An 18,659-nucleotide genomic window follows, 5' to 3' on the forward strand; every position below is an offset into this window, starting at 1 on the left:
GAGGGGGAGGCGGGAAGGCGGCGGCGCGCGGGCCGCCCTGAGGGACTCCCGGGGCTGACAGGGGCCGCCGCCCGCCGCGGGCACGGCCCGGCCAAACCCGCAACTTGTGCCAAAACTTTCCGAAGTTAATTAAAACAGCACCCCCCTCCCCGCCCCTCCTCACCGCTCCGCCGCCGGGCTCCGCGCCGCCGCCGCCGCCGCCCGCCCGCCCGCCCCGCTCCCTGCCGGCGGTCCCTGAGGGGAGCTCCATTGTCTGTGAGGGGATGGCCGCGCACCCCCGCCGCGCCCCCGCCCGCCGCGCCCCCGCCCTCCGCGCCGCCGTGCGCGGGGCGCCGGGCGGCCGCGGCGGGTGGCTGCCGGCTCTCCCCCAAAGTTTTTGGATCCGCGTCTCCTCATGATGTATGGATGATATATTGCATTGTGGGTGTCAATATAACTGACGGCCATATTTGCCGGTGCTGCTACTGCTGTAAACAACCCAAAGTGTCTGGGAGACACGGAGACGCTTCGCTGAATTTCAGGACGCTTCTCCTCCTCCCGCTGGCCATGTCTCTGGGAATGTCTTACAAGCCCAACTTGAACGCCCACATCCCTGGGACTCCCCTCAACCCGGGTAAGTCCGCAGCGGCAACTGGGTGGCAAGTTTGGGAGGCGAGCGGCGGGTGCCGCACCGGCACCTGGGGGAAGCCCCGGACTCGAGTTTGTGCCCAGTCCGGTATGGCGGGGCTGGGGCTCCGCGCCGCCATTACCCGCGCCCGCCCGCCCGCCGGCCGGCGCCGCCAGCCCCACCCCGCGCCGCCCCCGCGCCGGGCACCGCGCCCGCCCGGCCCCGCGCCGCCGCCGCCGCCGCTCCGGGGCTCCGGCCGCCGGGGATCTTCCATGCTCGGCCCCCCGGGGCGGCTGATTGATCTGGATCAGGAATATTCCGGCGGCGCCTCAGCGAGGACCGCTGCTGGCGGGACGCCGCAAGTGCGGCCGCCGCTCGCCCCGCGCCTCGCCTCGCCTCACGCCTCCTCCGGCGGCGGGGCCGCCCCGGGCCGCGCTCCGCGGGCCGGAGGGGGGCCCTGGACCTCCGCCGGAGGAGGCTCCGCCAGCGCCTCGGGGCGACCCTCGGTCAGCGCTACCCCGTCGGAGTCTCCTCCGCATCCCGAGCGGAGGAGCCCTCTCCGCTAGCAGGAGATTTTTTGGGGATGGATGGATGCGGGGGGGGGGGGGACACAGGGATTCCACTAATTCTTTGGAAACTCCCTTTTTAAAAATCACTCCTCATCCTTGGATTTGTACAGGAGTCCTTCCAACTTTCCTCTTTAAAAAGTTTGCTTGACAGCGTTAACTTTTTGCGGTTTTTTTTTCTTTTTCTTTCTTTCTTTTTCTTTTTTTTTTTTTTTTGAACTACGTTTTCCCGTTTTTCTCTTCCCGATTTTCCAAGGCATCAGCCGGCGGGTTTTTGCCGGTGCTGCGGTGCTGCTGTGCATCGGGTCTCCGTGTGCGAATCGGTGCAGCCTGAACAAAGCCGCAGCAGCGATTGCTTCGCTGTGGGATATTTGGAGGGGATCTCGCTAATCTGTGCTCTTCGTCTCCGATTAAACAGCACCAAAATGGAGAAGTTGGTTCTGACTTAAAAAAATCGTATTACCGTCTCTCATTCCCGCAGCCCAGCCGGAAGGACTGGCATCAGACAGCCACAAATCAGGCTGATTTTTATTTTTTTCCCCTGAGAAAAAGTTTTGGAGTTGGGTTTAGGAGGGAGGGAAATGTGCCTGGGTGATTTTTACAGCACCGTTAGTGGTTGTAATCCTGGGAGGCTGAGGAGCGAAAGGGATCTCCGGGATGCATCTCTGTTCTAGCAGGAGAGCAACAATCATATTTTACTGCAAGGACTCGTCACCAGCTGGTGGATGAGCCGAGGTGGCTGTGCCACCTCGATCCTGCGTGGAGCTGAGCTCGGTGGGGCTGCGAGGGTGCAAAGGCTCGGGGAGCCGGGGTGATGTGTGGGGAGCACCGTGGGCTCGAGTGCTGCTCTGCAGAGGGGTCGGGGAGCAGGGGATGTGCCGAGGATTTCTGACAAAAAGCAGAAGTGTCACCGGAGGAAAAAAAAAAAAAAAGGAAAAAAAAAGAAACAAAACAAAGCCCAGTAAGGGAAACCGTGCTCCTGCCGGCTCCCACGAGAACCTGTGCCTTGCTCTCCGGAACAGCCGTAAAATTGCAGGGAAAACAAAGGTGGTATTTTGCGATGGTGGGTGAGGGGTGGGGATTAGGTCATGCAGTGGAGGGGATCCGAGTCTGGCTGCTCTGCGAGCAGGGACTGCAAAATCCCCGCTCAGACATGCCGCGCACAATGCGAGCCGAGCGGTGAAGTTTCTGTCTCCAGCCCTCTCGCTGCCGTGTCTGTGCTTTCCAACGCTCCGGCTGCGATCGGGGCTTTGGATTCTTTCATGCAGTTTTATCTTCCCCTTCTCTCCCACCCTCCTTTTCCCCTTGTATCGGCAAGTTAGCAGCAGTTTGCTGTCATGTTGGAACTATTCTTGTCTAAGTTGTCCTCTCTTCTGAGTTCGGATCATCCTCAACACCCCCAGAATCTTTTCAATGAAAGAACGTCCTCCTCTGAATCCAAAATGGGCTCTCTCTTCCCTCCCTGTCTTCTGCCATTATCCTCACGCACCAGCTCTTCCTCTAGCTAGTGGTATTGCCAGCACCGTGGCCTAAGGCCAAGGGACTTAGACAAAGCAGTCCTTGCAGTTGCACATATCGCATTCAGAGTGATATGACTGCAAATGGCCCCCTCCTTTCTGGAGCTTAATTCTGATTTGGAGGAGATTGCTTCTCTATTGTGCCTAAATTAAATGCCCCCCAGCCAGGAGGATAAATCCTAGGTTTGCTTCCAAACCTGGGGTGAAGGACCCCCCTCATCCCCCCCACCGTCCTGCAGAGGAGAGGAAAACAGGAAATCTGTCCCTTTTGGCCTGAAATCAGCCCTGCAGAAGCCTCTCTGTATGAATGCTGAATATTTTGGTCTCGGCCGACGGAGGGCTCTGGGCAGCTGTGGATCTCACAGGGATTTTCCTCTGGGAGGTAATGCTGCTTCCCTGCAGTGCAGGGCTTCTGGTGCAGGAGTATTTGGGAAGGCAGCGTCGACTCAGCTCTTGGAGCTGTGTCCTTGCTGCAGAGCAAACTCCTCTCAAGTTGAGGCTGAGAGTAGCCACTCTGCAAAAATGATACTTGAACTGCACATCAGTGAGATGAAGTGGTTGTGGTTGGTGGGTGCCTGGGCTCTGTTCTTGCATGGGAGCATGTTTTGGGAATCCAATCCTGGACTGAAGTCCAGAGGGAGAGGAGCTGTATGTGGGGGAGGAAATACGGGGAGGAAACCTCCGTGGGTTGTTGGCAGATCTGGGGATGACTGCGGGTGAGGAAAATGCAGCTGCTCCACAAGTGACTCAGGATGCTGGAAGCATCTGGGTGCTGACTCCTCTGCCTTACACCAGGCTGAGGGAAGGAGAATGTGTTGTCACAGCAGAATTCAGTGCCTGCTCCTCTTCCCCACTGCCCAGGTCAGTGCTGACACTTGGCCCCAGGTGGCTGCAATCAGGCTTGCAGTGTTTTGTCTGAATTTTGTCTGACCACCTCCCTGGAGGGCCTGTGCTCAGGGAATTTGGTTCCTGCATGTAGTACCCCAAGCTTTCAATTCCAAGCTGCCTGAGCTTGGGGAACCCCATTTAATCTCCTGCACAACCACCTTCTCTGCCTGGGCTGTAAAAAGGTGCTCTGTTAGGGAGCTGCAGTGGCTCTACCTTTCCAGCCTCACCTAACCCTGCAGTGTCCCAGGGGAACCTCTGTTACCTTTTCTAACAACCATGTTTTGATTTGTTTGTCTTCTCGTGCTTATCCTACTGATTCCTGGGAAGTACTGCTTCCTCCTCATCTGTCTTGTGTTTCATATTGTTTGACTATTTCTCCATAAGGGACCAGCTGCTGAGATGAGGTGAAGTAGAGCATCTCCATTGACTTAAGCTGAACTAGACACTTACACCAGCTGTGAATGGGTCTGTAGTTTGTTTTTCACCATGTTTCCTTGTGTTTTCTGGCTCAGTGGATACTCACCAGCATTCCTATATTGTTTAGACTAAGCACAGGTCAGAGAAAATGTGTTGCAAGATACAGAAACAGCTTAGGATTTTCTTCAACCTTCATTCTCATTCTTGCAGAAATATCAGGTTTTGAGGCAAAATCCTGTTCGTGTAGCAAAGTTTAAAAACTGTCATCTGTAGTGTCTGGAAACACCAATTCCAGCTGACAATGACAAGGGAAGGAGCTGTGTCACATGAACAAGCGGTGGCTGTACAACAAGTGCTGCTGTAGCTGAGGACCAAAGGGGCTCTCAGTGCACCTGCCACACCTTGCGGCAACCACAGGTTTCTTGTGAAAAGTGCAAATCCTCACTGGGACGTGAAATGAAAACAATTTCCCTGTCTGAGGCTGTAGCTGGCAACTGGAGAGACCAGTTCCATTCAGTCCTGAGAAATGATACCAGCACACGAGGCCGGCCCTTATGTTCTCAGCACTGCAGTGCCGACTTGCTCGAGCACATGGCTTGCTTGTCGCCCTTTACAGAGACAGCTTCTGTTTGATATTGTTGACCATATTGAGAGGTTGTTTTTGGAGTGGGAGTACTGGAAAGAATACTCTTTGTAGGCAGAGCAGAGAGCAAAGTGTTTGTGCCTTAGCAGGGGGGATAATTTCTAGGAAATATGCTCCCCTCTCCAGTTCAGACTGAAATTTTCTGGATCCCTGACCTCTTGAAGTCCACATGAAGTTAAGTATGATGTAAAAGGAAGCTTGCTAAACATTCAGAATTAGCAATTTTCAAGTGGACTTGTTTGGACATTTAGAAAACAGGCATTTTTGGCATTGCCTACCTGAGTGTTTTGCTTGAGAGCAGTGATGTGGTTTTCACAGTCAGCGAATCTCCACATGGTCCCCACCCAGCACCTTGGTTTTGCTGCAGAGTGGATTGGCTTCACTCTAACTGGATTCCTTTTGGATAAAAGTGGTCTAGAAGCTCCATCCCTTGCCATGGGAACACAAGGATCCAAACCAAAGATGGCACAGCTTTGAAGCATACCCCTCCTAGTCTGGGGGACCAGACTGAAATCTAACCTTAAGCCATACCCCCTCAGGCCAACTACATGTGGTGTACACACCAAATGCTTTCATCTCTTGATCTGTTCCTTGTGGTGCCAAATAACTTGCTAGTGTAGGAATAGCTTAAGCAAGAGAAGAAGAATGGTGAGGAGTCAAGGGACTGGCTTTTGTTTTTCTGATAAAAAAAGAGACAGGAGGGTAGGAAGAGGAGACATAAACCATGACCATTATCCACATGGAAAGATTAAATAGCATGAGAGTACTAGAGGAAAGGCCCAGAGTGTGACAGATCAAAAGAGCAAGGCCTCTGGCTGTTACGATAAAGAATGTCCTAGTTCTTGAGAACATATTTATGTGTCTGTGCACTGCATTTTTTTTAAAGGAAATAGTTTTATTCAAAGAAAGGTCTGTTCTTTTCACAAGGGTTGTTCAAAGGAGAAATAGTGGGTGAAAATACAATTTTTACAGCCAGTGCTATAAGGAATGGTTTGTGCAAATGCAAACAGGGTCCATTTTTTTAATTTAAAAATTTATGGGAAGACTGGGGGGAATGGGGGCTCTGTTTGAGCTCTGGGTTGGCAACTGCTGTTAGAATTCAGTGTGTGGCTTGGCTGTGCAGTAGATCTGCTTGTGTAGACATGCATGGGGTGTCCCATGGATGGCAAGGAGTTCTTGTTGAACTCAAACCAAAGTGTGTAGAGGGCTAAGGAATAAAATATTCTTGTAGTCAGCCAAAACACTACAGCTGTGTTCAGCTCCTCGCTGCAGAAATAGCTGTGCTGGGTGAAGCTGTTATTACCTCTCCCCTGGTGCTCGAGGATGCCTCATGGTGAGTGTTGGCAAAGCAGCTTCAGGAGCATTTCTCAGGTGTTTTCTTGCAAAGTTGCCTAGTTTAGGACAGAATAATTAGTATTCTCTCAGTTAAAATGTTCCAGCCTTGTTGTCTGGTATCCCATATGGTCAGGACTCCGTGAGGAGGTCCTGCAGAGTGTGGCAGAGGCAGTAACCTCCAGCACTGGGCTCTGGAGAGGTGGTGACCATGAGCCACTGAAATGGCAACGGCCTTGATGTTTCAAGCAGCCTCAGCTTGAAGGGTCTGTGAAACAGAGGGAGAGCAGTTGGGATTCCACAGACTGCACCATGTACCTTGGATAAAGTCCAGGCTACAGGTATCTCTTCTTACATGCTCTTGTGTTCCTGCATGGAAAGAGTCTGTGAAATGGCAGGAGTTTGCCTTTGTGGTTTTATAGAACCTTACAAAGTACAGGACAGTAGAGAAACACATATCCAGTGGGATTGGGAAACACATATCCAGTGGGATTGGGAAACACATATCCAGTGGGATTGGGAAACACATATCCAGTGGGATTGGGAAACACATATCCAGTGGGTTTGGCCCTTGGCTTGTCTAAGTCAATCCTACACGAGTAACTGAGTGAGTTGTGTGATTGTTCCTGGTTTTCCTTTGCTGCCTGTGGAACAGGGGGGCAGCTGAGATGTGTAGATGTCTTGGCATCTGCCAAAGTGGATCAGGTGAGTGTACCCAAATGTTCCTGCTCCTGCTGCTTCCTTCATGGTGTTCAGTGAGTTATTTTTGCCTTCCCAGTTATTTTTCCAGCAAGCAGCAGTAATAAAATTAAGAATTAAAACTTGAAGCAGCAAATCGGTCATGATTATTCAGGCTTGGAGCTGAAGGGATCCCTACAAACCTATCAGGAATTAATGAGAAGGTTCCTGGTCAGCAGGAGTTTAGGCAAACAAAGATTGGTTTGAGATCCTTTGTCTCTCAGGGTGTTAATTTGGGCTGAGAGAGACTACAGGAAGGAAGAGACTTTGATACTAAAATCTCATTTCTGTTTGCTGTACCCCCCCATAATTTATAAAGATTAATATTAATTAACAAGGAAATCACTATATTTTTGTGGGGAAAAATGCTTGTGGCGGTCTTCTGCTTGAATACAGAAATAAAAGACATTGTTTGCACTAGAATAAGTGGGGGTCTACAAGGTTTTGTGTGCATTTAATTGGGAAAGTAAAGGGAGGAAGGTTTGTATAGTAATTTAGGTTTTAAGCAACAGCAGGCACTAAGACAATTTGGGATGTGATACAGGGTGCCACTGAAATTCAGTACCAAGCACACTCCCTTTTCGATTCTGTCAGCTCTTAACTGTCTCCATTGTCATTTTAACGTTAGAGAGCAAGCCTCAATTTAGATCCCCCCTCCTTTTTTCTCTCTAGTGAATACCTAATCATCACACCGATTTTTGACTGGGTATTGACTGTGAGACTTCCTGGCCTAATTTCTAACTATAATAGCAATATCTGGTGGTTATTATTATTTTTTTTAAATCCAAGATACACAGGCTGTTCAGACATGCAGATGAATTTTGGGTTAATTGAGTAATAGTCAAAAAAGACTCAGTGCTTCTCCTTGAGATTAACACACAAAGTGATGGGTCAAAAAGCTCAAGGTTTGTTGCCCTGTGAGATACTAATAGCCACCCCCCCCATATAATTTCATTTTCATGATAGCCTCATTTTAAATTGAGGTGAAACCAAGGATTTTTCTTTTTTTCCCCCCTCCAGCTGAGTTTGACTGGCACAACTTCTGACACGGATGTATGGAGGCTGGTACCGCGGCCAAGCCAAATCCTTTCCTTTGTTCTCCGGGCCTGCTGCTGCTGCTGATAAAGTGGTCGGCGCATGGCATTATGTCTTATTACATTTTTGATGCAGACTGCAAAGAAACGGGTAAACTCACCATGGTTACCACGCTCTGTCACTTGGCAGGGCCCGGCTCTCAGCGATGGCCTCTAGTGTCTGCGGCGCAGTTCTGCCGCACCCGCTCTGCCGCCTCCACACATCCCTGCCCGCTTTGTCCCTCCGTGCCACCGACCCACGGCTGGGGTCAAGCTCCCACGCTGTTTCCACGCCTGTGAAACTTTTCTTGGATGCAGATCCAACTCTCTGCTTTGTCCTGGCAGCTCACGTTTCTAGTTTTTCTCTCCTATCTAGATGTGCCCTGCTGCGTTATCTCTGGCGGGCCAAGTGAGTGTCATTGCTTAAATTAACAGAATGTGAAACAATCGCTAAATTGTCTGTGCTGTGATATCATAGAATATGCTGAGTTGGAAGGGACCCATCAGAACCATCGTGTCCAACATTCAGGACACCCTGAGCCTCACTCCACGTGCCTGAGAGCATTATCCAAATGTTTCCTGAACTCAGGCCTCGTGCTGTGACCACTTCCTTGGGGAGCCTGTTCCAATGCCCACCAGTTCCTGATATCCTTAACCAATACATTGTCATCGAGCCATATGGGATCAATAAGTTGCTCTAAGTTTTGCATGGGCTGCAGCTCAGTTTTGCTCAGTGGGTAGAGCAGGATTCTTGAGCCTGGTCCTTGCCTTATTCACGTCCAGTTTGGAGCTCCCAGCTCTTGTATGTGGCTGCTTGCAACAACAGTTCAGAGACAAGTCTTAGCAGGATGGGCCTTTTGTTTTATTGTACATGAGGAAAAATCACTTAAGCCTTTCTCTGCTTAATTGAGGTAATTAAACCTTCTTACCTTGCAGCACAAGGGGCTCGTTAATGTTTTTGAAGCATTTTGAAGTCCTTGGAAAAAAGACGCGGTTTGCTGTTGTGTCACGTTTAGTAATGGTTGAAATTCAGTCATCTGGACTTGAAATACTGAGTTTCACACAGAGAAATCTTGCACTCGTGCGTGTATTTTGGGCTGATAATGTGAAGAACTAATTGAAAGAGTAGCTGACAACTGGGCTTTTTCTTCAGTGCCCTTACTCTATGGGTGTGCTGTTTTTTGGGGGGGAGGTTTACTATGTGTAAGCAAAATTAGCTCCATGTGAAACCTCAGTGATTAAATTGCAGGTTGTAATGACATAAAATTTAGCAGCTTTGTTAAAGACAAAGAGAAACCATGTTTTTTTTTTTAAGGTGACCTAGCCCAATTTGCCTTTTTGGGATTTCACACCTGGTTAACTAGTAAAAGTTGAGAGCATGCTCTCTTCTCATGATGAATGACATCCTGTGATAACTCTGAAGTGGAAAGAGACTTCCCTTGTGGGGGCAAGGAGTCTGCTCCACTATGTTCACCAGAGCTTTTTACAAAGTAACTGCTGGCCCTTTCTTTTTACAGAGAGGGGAAAATAGGAATGAAATAATTTGCAACTTTAAAACAAAGCTAGAGATTTACATAGTTCTGAGCCCCAGTGACTTTTAGCATCAGTTTAATTTAGATTTAAATGAAGGCTGGTAAATGAGATCTGTTCCTCATATGAAAGACAGCTGGGAATTTTCAGCAAAGGAGTTTGTAAGGGGGGAGATATTTCCAGACAGCAGGCAGTCTGTGTCTGTGCCTACAGGCAAAGACAGCAGCATCCATGGATGCAAGGGCACTTGAGCTGCAAGAGTGAAGAAGTTCAGTGGTGTGATGCTCCCTTGCTCCCAAGTGCATAACCAGCAGGTTTTTTAGCACAGTTGTGAAGTGGGCAGTATAATTAAGCTCCTTAAAAAAAAAAAAAAATCTAGCAGTTGTTTCTCAAACCTAAATTTTTACCATTGTGGGACAAGAGGGAGAAAGTGTTTTGATTGCTCATTTCTGGAGCAGTTTGTCAGCAATGACATTAGAGTCTGTTTCTGGAGCTCGTAACTGACTCAAAACTCATTAGATGTGAATATAATCTTTTATAACTTTAGAAAAAGTAACCATAACACAAAGTGATGTTATTTTCCCTTTGATCTGCTTATACAGCACAATTTGACTGGCTAAAAATGTTTGATATCACACAAAGAGGAATAATGGTAGCACTCCTCGCCTCCCATGTCACACAATGAGCAGCAGATCTGATGTACCTCAACTTGACTGTTTCCTAGGAATAGGAATAGTTTTGGCATTGGCTGAAAATAGTACTGAGGGTAACTTGCTTTGACCATGTGATGACACTTTGAGTTGCAAAATTACTTTCAGATAACTTGCACTGAAAAAGTAAAAATAGCACAGCACATTACACTCATCTGTGTGGAATGTATATATGCAAAAATAGGGCTCCTTAATACTTACAGTTTGTCTAGGCAGAACAACCTGTCATGCTGCACTCTGCTTCACTTTTAGGCAAACAATTTGCACTGATAATGCTGCAGGCTGTGCTATTTCCAAGTGTTCATCAAGCACTAGAGAAGCATTAATTCAGCCATTCTCTTCCTAGCAGCGGCGTTCAGAAATGTCATTAGTGATCTTAGACAAAGGTGAGAGGTCACAGCTTTAGGAACAAGTGATTAAAATGTGTCCCAGTGTAACAGACTAATTAATCTTTAGATAATAACCGTTTTTGGTGGTTTTTTTTTCCTTTTCTCTCTGCAGCTGGGAGTGTTCACTCTCCCTCCACAAGTATGGCAACATCAGCACAGTACAGACAGCTCATAAACGACTACGGCCCCCCATCTCTAGGCTATACACAAGGGATGCAGGTACAGCTCTGCTTATTTTCCTTTAATCAGATCACTGACCCTATGTTTGCATAGTAGCAGTGATTGTAGCCTGTAATCTGAGGTGTTCCTCCCTCCCACCAAGGTCTGAAATCAAACCCAAATGGCAGACTGCTTCCTTGCACATGTCTGGGGATCAAATTAGGCTAAGCTGAGTGCTGAGTGAGGTTGGTTCCTAATTAACTGCTAGTCCCATCCTGTCTGAGTCACAGAGAAATGTCTTGCATTATGTTCTGTAAGGGCACTTACATATTTTAAAGTTATCTGTTAAAAACCCAGTATTTCTATACAGTTTTATCTGCTCTGTCTCCCTACCTGGCTATCTTCTCCACAAAATATACACCAAAACATTGAAAAACCAGAAACAGGGTTAAATAAGCAGTTCCCAGTTTGCCAGTTTTGCAGGACTGTTTTAAGTTCTGCTTCACCCAAAGTCCAAGGCTTGCAGCTTCATCCTCACAGTTGATTGCAATTTTTGAAGGGCATGTACCAGTGTGTCCAACAGTAGCAGCAATTAAAAAAAAAAAAAATTATGTTTATATAATAATCCTGAAATTTTGTTCTTTTAGTAATTTACAGGGCTACAGACTTATTTCTAGTCTTCCATAAACTTCCACTTGCTGTTTCTTGTAATTGTTCTGTTTTTACAGTATTTAACTGAGATTAATCTACTTTCAACTACAGGGCACCAGCAGCAGTCAAGTACCACAGAGCAAATATGCAGAACTTCTAGCTATCATAGAAGAATTAGGAAAAGAGATTAGACCTACATATGCTGGGAGTAAAAGTGCGATGGAGAGGCTAAAAAGAGGTAACTTTTAAACTTATTTTAAAAAAGAATTGTTTCCTATCCACTTTGTGCACTACTTGTATACAGCTTAATGACAACTGTTTCCTTTGAAAATAAGAACTTGGGCTCCTCTTGAAAGTGGGAGCATTAACCAGCAGCTGAAACCTTGGGATGCTCTGTCTGAGCAGTAAACACCGACAAAATGTGTTTCATGTGCATACAGGGAGTTTCAGTTAATAATTCAAACCTTATTGTAGAACCTGGATACATTCTTTCAGGCTCCTGGTGATTTACTTGCCCTTTCAATTCCCTTTCATCTCCCCAAAATCCACAGCCAAGCATTGCTTGCATTTCCTACACATCACCAAACTACTTGGCCCAAGAATCTTCAGTGAAGTGTGTTTTGCCTAAAGAAATACAACATTGTGGTAGTTCTCACTGAGGCTGGTGGAGAAAAGAGCTACAAAAAAAACCCGAAAAGGTGTTGGGGGTTCAGGCTGAGATGTCAAACACAGAACTCTGCGGAGAGAGGAGAGTGGGGCTGCTTAGGCTCTGTTAGGTCCTGTCAAGTGTATGTCATTAAAAGTCCACTAGTAAGGGACAGAGCAGCTTTTAGGGCTGTCTGATGAGTCTCTCCAGCTTTGCTTTGTCAGCTAAAAGAGGTAATAAATGCCCTTTCCTTGCAGTGTAAAAGAAACCCCTGCATGCCCCACTGCTGACATCAGCCTGACATTGTCCTCTGCAGGGGACGTGCAGGGATATTTCTGAAGGAGCAGTGGGACATTCCCCTGCTCCAGCTCCTGAAATGACCCTGAAAGGCCACAGACAACAGTTGTACTGACAGTCCTCTCCTTCTCTAGCATGACATGCTTACTTTTTCCTGCCTTCCTGTGGTCCTTGTGCTGAGATTGGCTCACACATTCAACCCAGAAAGGGAATGTTATTGTAACAGACTAACTTCAGCACCTTGCAAATCCCCCTTACACTTACCCCAGACTACAAAGCTTTATTTAAGGCTCAACCATTATGGAAGAGTAATATATCTGCCATGACATGCAATAAAATGACTAGTAGCTGTTCTGGGAAAGGATGCAATAAAGTCTGCTGATGAGTGGTAAGTGGAATCTGGCCCAGCTAAAATCAATGTTGCTGGAGTCTCTCTTTATTGCATTGCCTGAGTCAGAATTAATAGATCATGAATGGCAACAGGCTAATGGGGACAACTTGAGAGAGACCGAGAGAGATGCAGACATTGTCTGGACTGGATGGTTTAGTTCAGTGAGCAAAAAAGTTGCTTTGCTGCCTATTGCAACAACGTAGGTTTGAGATACAATGCTGCCACTGTGACTTGCCAGTGTTACACAAAATCCTAAATAAATACTTTTTGCTGCCATCTTTTGGTCACAGAGGTGCCTCTCTTTCCATTTTGGGAGCCTGATGGCTGAAGGAGCATGTGCAAGTGTGAGAGCAGAAGTGATTGAGGGTAACATGTGACTGCTGCCTCCATGGCCATGGAGGTTATCCCTGAATAAAGTCCCTGTCCCAGCTCCGCCCGCTCCTGTGCACAGAGGCTACTGACCTCTAAAACTGGCCAAATTCCCAGTATTCTACATTATTCAGAGTAGTTCTGCTGCATGAACTGGGCATCCTGCCACCAGATCCAGGTCTAACAAACTGCTTTGAGCTCATGTTTCTGCATCCCACAGCTGCAGCTCTCCTGGTCTGTGGCAGTTTAACCCTCTGCACTCATCACTCTTGCACACAAGTCCTCCCAGGTCAGTAGGCTGCTGCTGTGATCTGGGCTAGCAGCCTTCTAGAAACAGAAGCCATTATCTCTAGAGATTAACCCCCATCTCTTGCCTTGCTGCCCTTTCTCCACCTTGTTAAGGAGCATGATGGAGCAGAGAAATCACCTTCTGTCCTGCCTAGTCAGCAAAATATAAACCTTTGTTGTAGAAAAATCTGTCTGTCTCTTATTCCAATATCTATCTCAAGCTCTGTTCTTTCAGCAGCTCTGTAAGCATGAATCTACATTTAGTTCCAGGATTATGAATCAAGGTCCAGATTGCTGGAACTCAAGGCAACAGGACTTGTAGTGGAAAATTCCACATTATCAGATGAGAGTAGACACGGCAGCACGTAAAGTGGTGATGATTTACACTGGGAGCTGAGCCAGTGTTAGGAGGTAACTTTCTGCACATACCATTAAAAAAAAAAATCTCTTGTTTTCATATGAGAGACACAAGTTGTCTTTGAAAAGTATTATGATGGTTTGGATTTTGATGTACCCACCCAGAGGAGAACTATCCCAAGGCATTAAGAGCTTGCTAAAATGACTCCCCAAATAACTTTGTAATTTGTTTCACTCCACTAGCAAAATAACCCACTGGTAGGTAAGATTTTTTTTTCCCCTCTTAAATCTTTGATTTTAAGGAGGCCCACACTGTACATTAAGATCTACCTGCCACTGGAGACTTACAAATCTTACTGTGTTCTAATTCCTGCTTTAGTCCCTTTTCAATTTATAATGCAAGTTTGGGAAATCAGAGTTGTTTAGTGGCAACTGATGTTTGGGAAGCGAGGGCTGTCCCCCTTTGCTGAGGCCTTCTGCGGTAGCCTTGGCAACTGGGGACAGAAATACATAAACCTTTCTGTGGACTGTCACTGCAAGTGTGGCCTGAATGGGATGATTTAAAACACTTCCAATTCTTTTGCAGGCATTATCCATGCTAGAGGATTAGTTCGGGAATGCCTGGCCGAGACGGAACGAAATGCAAGATCCTAGCCCACTGCTTCAGCTGCAAGGTTTTCCATCTCTCCATGAAGAAAATGTAACACTTATGCTTTTTGACTCTTGAAACATTCAAACTCCTTTATTTTGAATGTTTTACCGTTCTTGTTTTGCCCTTGCAAAAATGTACAGTTAAGAATGAAAAAAAAGAACAAACAAGGATTTTTCAACTTACTGAGGGTTTGCATTTTCTAAAGACGTTAAAACTCCCTAGAATGTTTCTAAAACATGGAAACTGATGTGCATGCAGAGGAATGCTCTTTCTCTCCCAGGCTATATTTCAGTTCTTTTCTTATCCAGCCACAGCCTCATTCTGTTTTTTTTTTCCTTTGACTATGTTCACTTATCCCCAAAATGTCAATCTTTCAAAGTTTGACATAAGCTCTAAGGATTTTTTTTAATAAATGCAGAATAGCATGCTGTACCTAGTAGTCTGCTAAGTCACAATTTGTCATACAGCATAGACCCTGCTTAGAAATAACCTCCCCCTTCTCTTATTTTTCCTTTTTTTTGTTCATTTTGCATAAACATTTGCATGACTGTTAGTGCTTTGAAGTCCACTTAAAGTGCATGAGCTATATGGAAAATAGGGAAACCTATTAAATAATAACAAGATCCCAGAAAGCTAATTTCTACATTAAGGCTGGAGATTTCAGTTTAAAGTTTGCAAAAAAGAAAAAAAGAAAAAAAAAAGAACATTCTGGATAAATTACTAAAACTGTTATTTGCATCTTTGTATGTATTTATTACTTGACGTAATAAAGCTTATTTTCATTAACAGTTTGTATTAAAACTATGTAGTCACTTTAATCACACTCCAGGAGCAAGAACTGTCAACAGATAAAAAAGTTTAGGAAAGGACAAGGGAAGGGGACTTCAGATTACTGGAGCACTCCATCCATGGCACAGGGTACAGCTGGACAAGGAGGTAAAGCTCAAGAAGTCTCTGTTGCCTTCAAAATCCATACTCTGGCTTTGGGTCTTTGTTGAAGGCCAAAACATGGTGGCAACTGGTGAGGGTGCTGTCCAAAAACGGAAGAGAAGTTCTGGTTAAGCTGCTGGAGTTGTTAACAGGATAAAACCAGGAAAGATGTACTTGAGGAGTGGCTTTGGAGTAATGGTGATAAAGGAAAAGCAGCTGCATTTGTTCCTGTAAAATGGGAAACTGTCAAAATGAGTGAAGGTACCAACATGGCCGAGCTGAACTGAGGCACAGCATAAACATAATAAACAACTCTAATTAATTAATTCACAGCTTGGATGAACTGGACTCTGTTGCCTTGGGAGGCAGCTTCCAACACAGGCCATTTTTATCTGTAATGACTCAGTTTTACCCATGAACTGGAGGGCCCTCCCTGTGCCCCAGTGCTCAGCACCACTCCAGGTAAGGTCTGGAAAGCTGCTGGTTAAACTTTATTCAGAGCTGAGTAGGACAGAGCATTTGTTCAGCTGACAGATCTGAACCAGTGACTGGTGCCTCTTCCGTCAGCAGCTCAGTTCACACCATCACAACCAGCATCCAAACCGGGGCACAGTTTGTGGAGGATTTGTGTCACTCCAGGCACTCACTATGCCTCAGTAAGGATGGGAACTGAGAACTTTTTAGTGCTGTTCTCACATGCTGGAGCTCCCATGAAGCAGCCCAAGGTGTCACCAGCAGAGAAGGAAATATATTGATTTTTTTTTTGGTCTGTGCTAACAATGGTGGAAAGCTTATAGCTCCTCTTTAACAAGGATTTTTTTATCTCCTGAACTTGGCAGCAAAACTGATTGCTAAATGTGATTAATGAGATGATGGCAGGGAGAAGCAGGAGTACATGAGTGCTTTTATCTCCTCAGCTTTACAGGAACAGCAGGTCAGCACTGGGGTTTCAGCTGTGCTTATGAAGCCCTGCACCATTTGTTAGTTGGAAAACTCTTTGGGTCTAATGACAAACAATTCTCTTACCCTGCTAGGGCAAGTCAGTATTTCACATGTTTATTCCTTATCCAATTGCTGCATCTCTTTGAAAAGCTTTTTCCTTTCTAGGTTTTCCTTTGCTCTTCTTTTTTTCTCCTGCTTTTGCTTCTCTACTGCTTTCTTCTCTTTAAAAACATCACTGTCTTCACCTTTGTAGAAAAGGTCAACTTTTTCCTGAAGGATTTCTCTGGCAATCTTTCGGTTCTTCTCCACTGATCTTGTCTGATGACACTGAAGAAATACAAAGGACATTTTTACTGAAACTTGAACCTGTTTATTCTTTAACTTTACCTTTCAGTCTATATATTCCCACCATTGCAGTAAAGAAAGTCCCTTCCTCCCCAAGCCAAGAGCATCCTCCCTCCAATAACAGCTGCAACTTTTAAATCCAGATGATATATTTTAACAATTATTTGCTACTGTAACTCATCAGAGTGGCTTTTGCATTAATCTTTAATGCTTCCCATCTTACCTTGGAAAGCTGCTTGAGTTTAACTTAACTGTGTCTTCCCCTTGTGACAGGAAGCAAAGATTAATTTCAAGGTATTAATCCACAAGAAGTAGGTAAGAGAAATGCTTAAAAAAGGATCTGCAGAGTGAGTGTGATCAACTTGCTAAGGAAGAGATTCTAACTCATGTGAGGGATGGGAATGTGACAGCTGCCACCAAACAGCAGCTACAATGAAGATTCACTTAATTGAAATCTACAAAACTGTAACTGGGTGGCAAAGCCAGGAAAAGCAGCTCTAACCCCAAGTTTATTTATCTGCTGACAGCCAAGACTGCTTCTTGATTCTTTACTATATATATATATAAACTTCTCCTCCATGCCACCTGCACTGTGATTATGCTTTATTCTGAAAGGAGACTTGGAAGGCCTGATGCAATTTGTGACTCAATAAAATAAAACACAATTACCTTCACTACAATCCCAGATGGAATATGCTTCAGGACAACACAGTTGTTTGTCTTATTTGTGGCTTGACCTCCTGGACCATCACCTCTTACAAACTGTTCTTCTAATTCTGCCTCACTTAGTTCAAGGAGATTCAAAGAGTTCCTTTTTCTTGCTGCCTGAAGCAAGGGAAGGCTGGGCAGAGAGAGCTGCTGCTTCCTCAAAATCCACCGTGTCCATGATGGTGTTTGCACCCCTCTCAGCAAGAATGCAAAATGAAATAAACTTGGAACATTCATACAGAAACGAGGACACGGCTTCTCTGGAATGAAACCTGGAATGGAATGGGAGAGTGGAGTTTACCATGAGAATCCTTGTTTTAAAGTGAGTTACTTCAGCTGCACATACTGAGCAGTATTTCAACATTATCTGAAACTGGTTTCACAGGCATTTGCCTTGAAATATTTGCCAAGCTGAATAGAATTTTGGTTCTCAATGTGATTATGTTTCTTAAATATTTTGAAAGGGATCTAGAAAACAGAAAATAAAAGAATACTCCTACCAACACTTGGAAAATCCTAAACATGTAAAAAGAAAAACCCAAAACAACAGAGGGAAAAGAGTTTATTTCAGTCTTACAGTCTGATCTGTACAGTATCACTGGGAATCTGATTTTTCCCAGGTCAGGGTATTAACAAAGGCAGGGATAATGAGGAATGCCAGCTCCTGCTCCTGTCAAGTGTCAGTCTTCAGCAAGGCATTAGGTAAGTAATTGCTGTTATGCTTGAAATACTTTATTTGACTCAGAATACTTTAGTGTGTGAAGAAGTGCCACTTGAAAATAAACAGAAAATTTTAATACAACTGTTGACATTAATAAATAAGTAAAACTTTAATTGGCAGCCGCTACATTAGTTCGTAACGTTTTAAAATGAAGAATACATGCAGAAAACAGAGCAGCACTTCTGGCTAGTTACGAACGAGCCTTTATTTAACAGGTTTCATACAGCTCTACCCACTTACAGAAGCCCGTTTTGAAAACAGGACTGAAAACTCTTGATAAGGTTAAAAAATCACGATCTCACTCAATCTGTTCCTGCTGTTCGCTACAGCTCTAAAGCAGGAGGAAACACAGAAGATACCGGAGGATTTACTCAGTGTCCCTCAGCGCTGCGCCCCGCCGCGGTCCCCCCCGGGCTGGCGGCAGCGCTGCGGGCTGGGGTCAGGCTCGGAGCGCGGCTCCCGGCGGGGCGGAGAGGAGCGGGGGAAACCGAGAACAGAACCCGAACCCCGGCCCGACCCCTCCGGTCCCGCCCGACCCCGCTCACCTCCGCCGGCCCTCCCGGACCGCGCATGCGCACCCCGCGGGGAGGGCGGTGCTGCCGAGCTGATTGGCACGCGGATCAGCCAATCGCTGCGCGAGGTGGGGCGGGGATTACGCTCGCCCTCCAATCGGCTGTTCCGGTGGACGGCGCGGCGGCGCGCGCCAATCCTCTGGCGGCGGCGCGCGGGCTTTGCCGCGCAGCGAATCAGCGCGGGAGGCGCGGGCTGGCGCGCGCTCGAGGCGGCCAATCAC

At 46.3% G+C, this 18,659-nt stretch overlaps 2 protein-coding genes across 6 annotated transcripts; one reads left to right on the forward strand and one right to left on the reverse strand.

Annotated features, from left to right (window-relative positions):
* The first annotated feature begins 319 nt into the window (after positions 1-319).
* CDK2AP1 (cyclin dependent kinase 2 associated protein 1) lies at positions 320-15,008 on the forward strand. 2 transcript variants are annotated; one of them, XM_005524242.3, is made up of 4 exons: positions 320-613; positions 10,523-10,629; positions 11,332-11,458; positions 14,155-15,008. In XM_005524242.3, exons 1-4 carry the CDS (start codon positions 406-408, stop codon positions 14,220-14,222), a joined length of 510 nt encoding a protein of 169 aa, XP_005524299.1. In that variant the 5' UTR covers positions 320-405; the 3' UTR covers positions 14,223-15,008. The 2 variants fall into 2 exon arrangements, with proteins under 2 accessions (XP_005524299.1, XP_087921352.1); XM_088065226.1 differs by lacking the exon at positions 320-613 and adding an exon at positions 7,764-7,893.
* On the reverse strand, positions 14,948-18,454 carry MTRFR (mitochondrial translation release factor in rescue). 4 transcript variants are annotated; one of them, XM_014253990.2, is made up of 4 exons: positions 18,412-18,454; positions 17,107-17,417; positions 16,177-16,419; positions 14,948-15,250 (listed from the first exon to the last, which is right to left on the reverse strand). In XM_014253990.2, the coding sequence occupies exons 2-3, from the start codon at positions 17,380-17,382 to the stop codon at positions 16,207-16,209; spliced, it is 489 nt and encodes a 162-aa protein (XP_014109465.1). In that variant the 5' UTR covers positions 17,383-17,417; positions 18,412-18,454; the 3' UTR covers positions 14,948-15,250; positions 16,177-16,206. The 4 variants fall into 4 exon arrangements, with proteins under 4 accessions (XP_014109465.1, XP_005524303.1, XP_014109463.1 ...); XM_005524246.3 differs by having other exon boundaries at positions 14,948-15,378; XM_014253988.2 differs by having other exon boundaries at positions 14,948-16,419.
* Positions 18,455-18,659: the final 205 nt, after the last annotated feature.

The sequence above is a fragment of the Pseudopodoces humilis genome, chromosome 20 (assembly GCF_049639895.1).
Source record: "Pseudopodoces humilis isolate 2021_Gansu_Grassland_sample_001 chromosome 20, ASM4963989v1, whole genome shotgun sequence".
Taxonomy (NCBI): Eukaryota; Metazoa; Chordata; class Aves; order Passeriformes; family Paridae; genus Pseudopodoces; species Pseudopodoces humilis.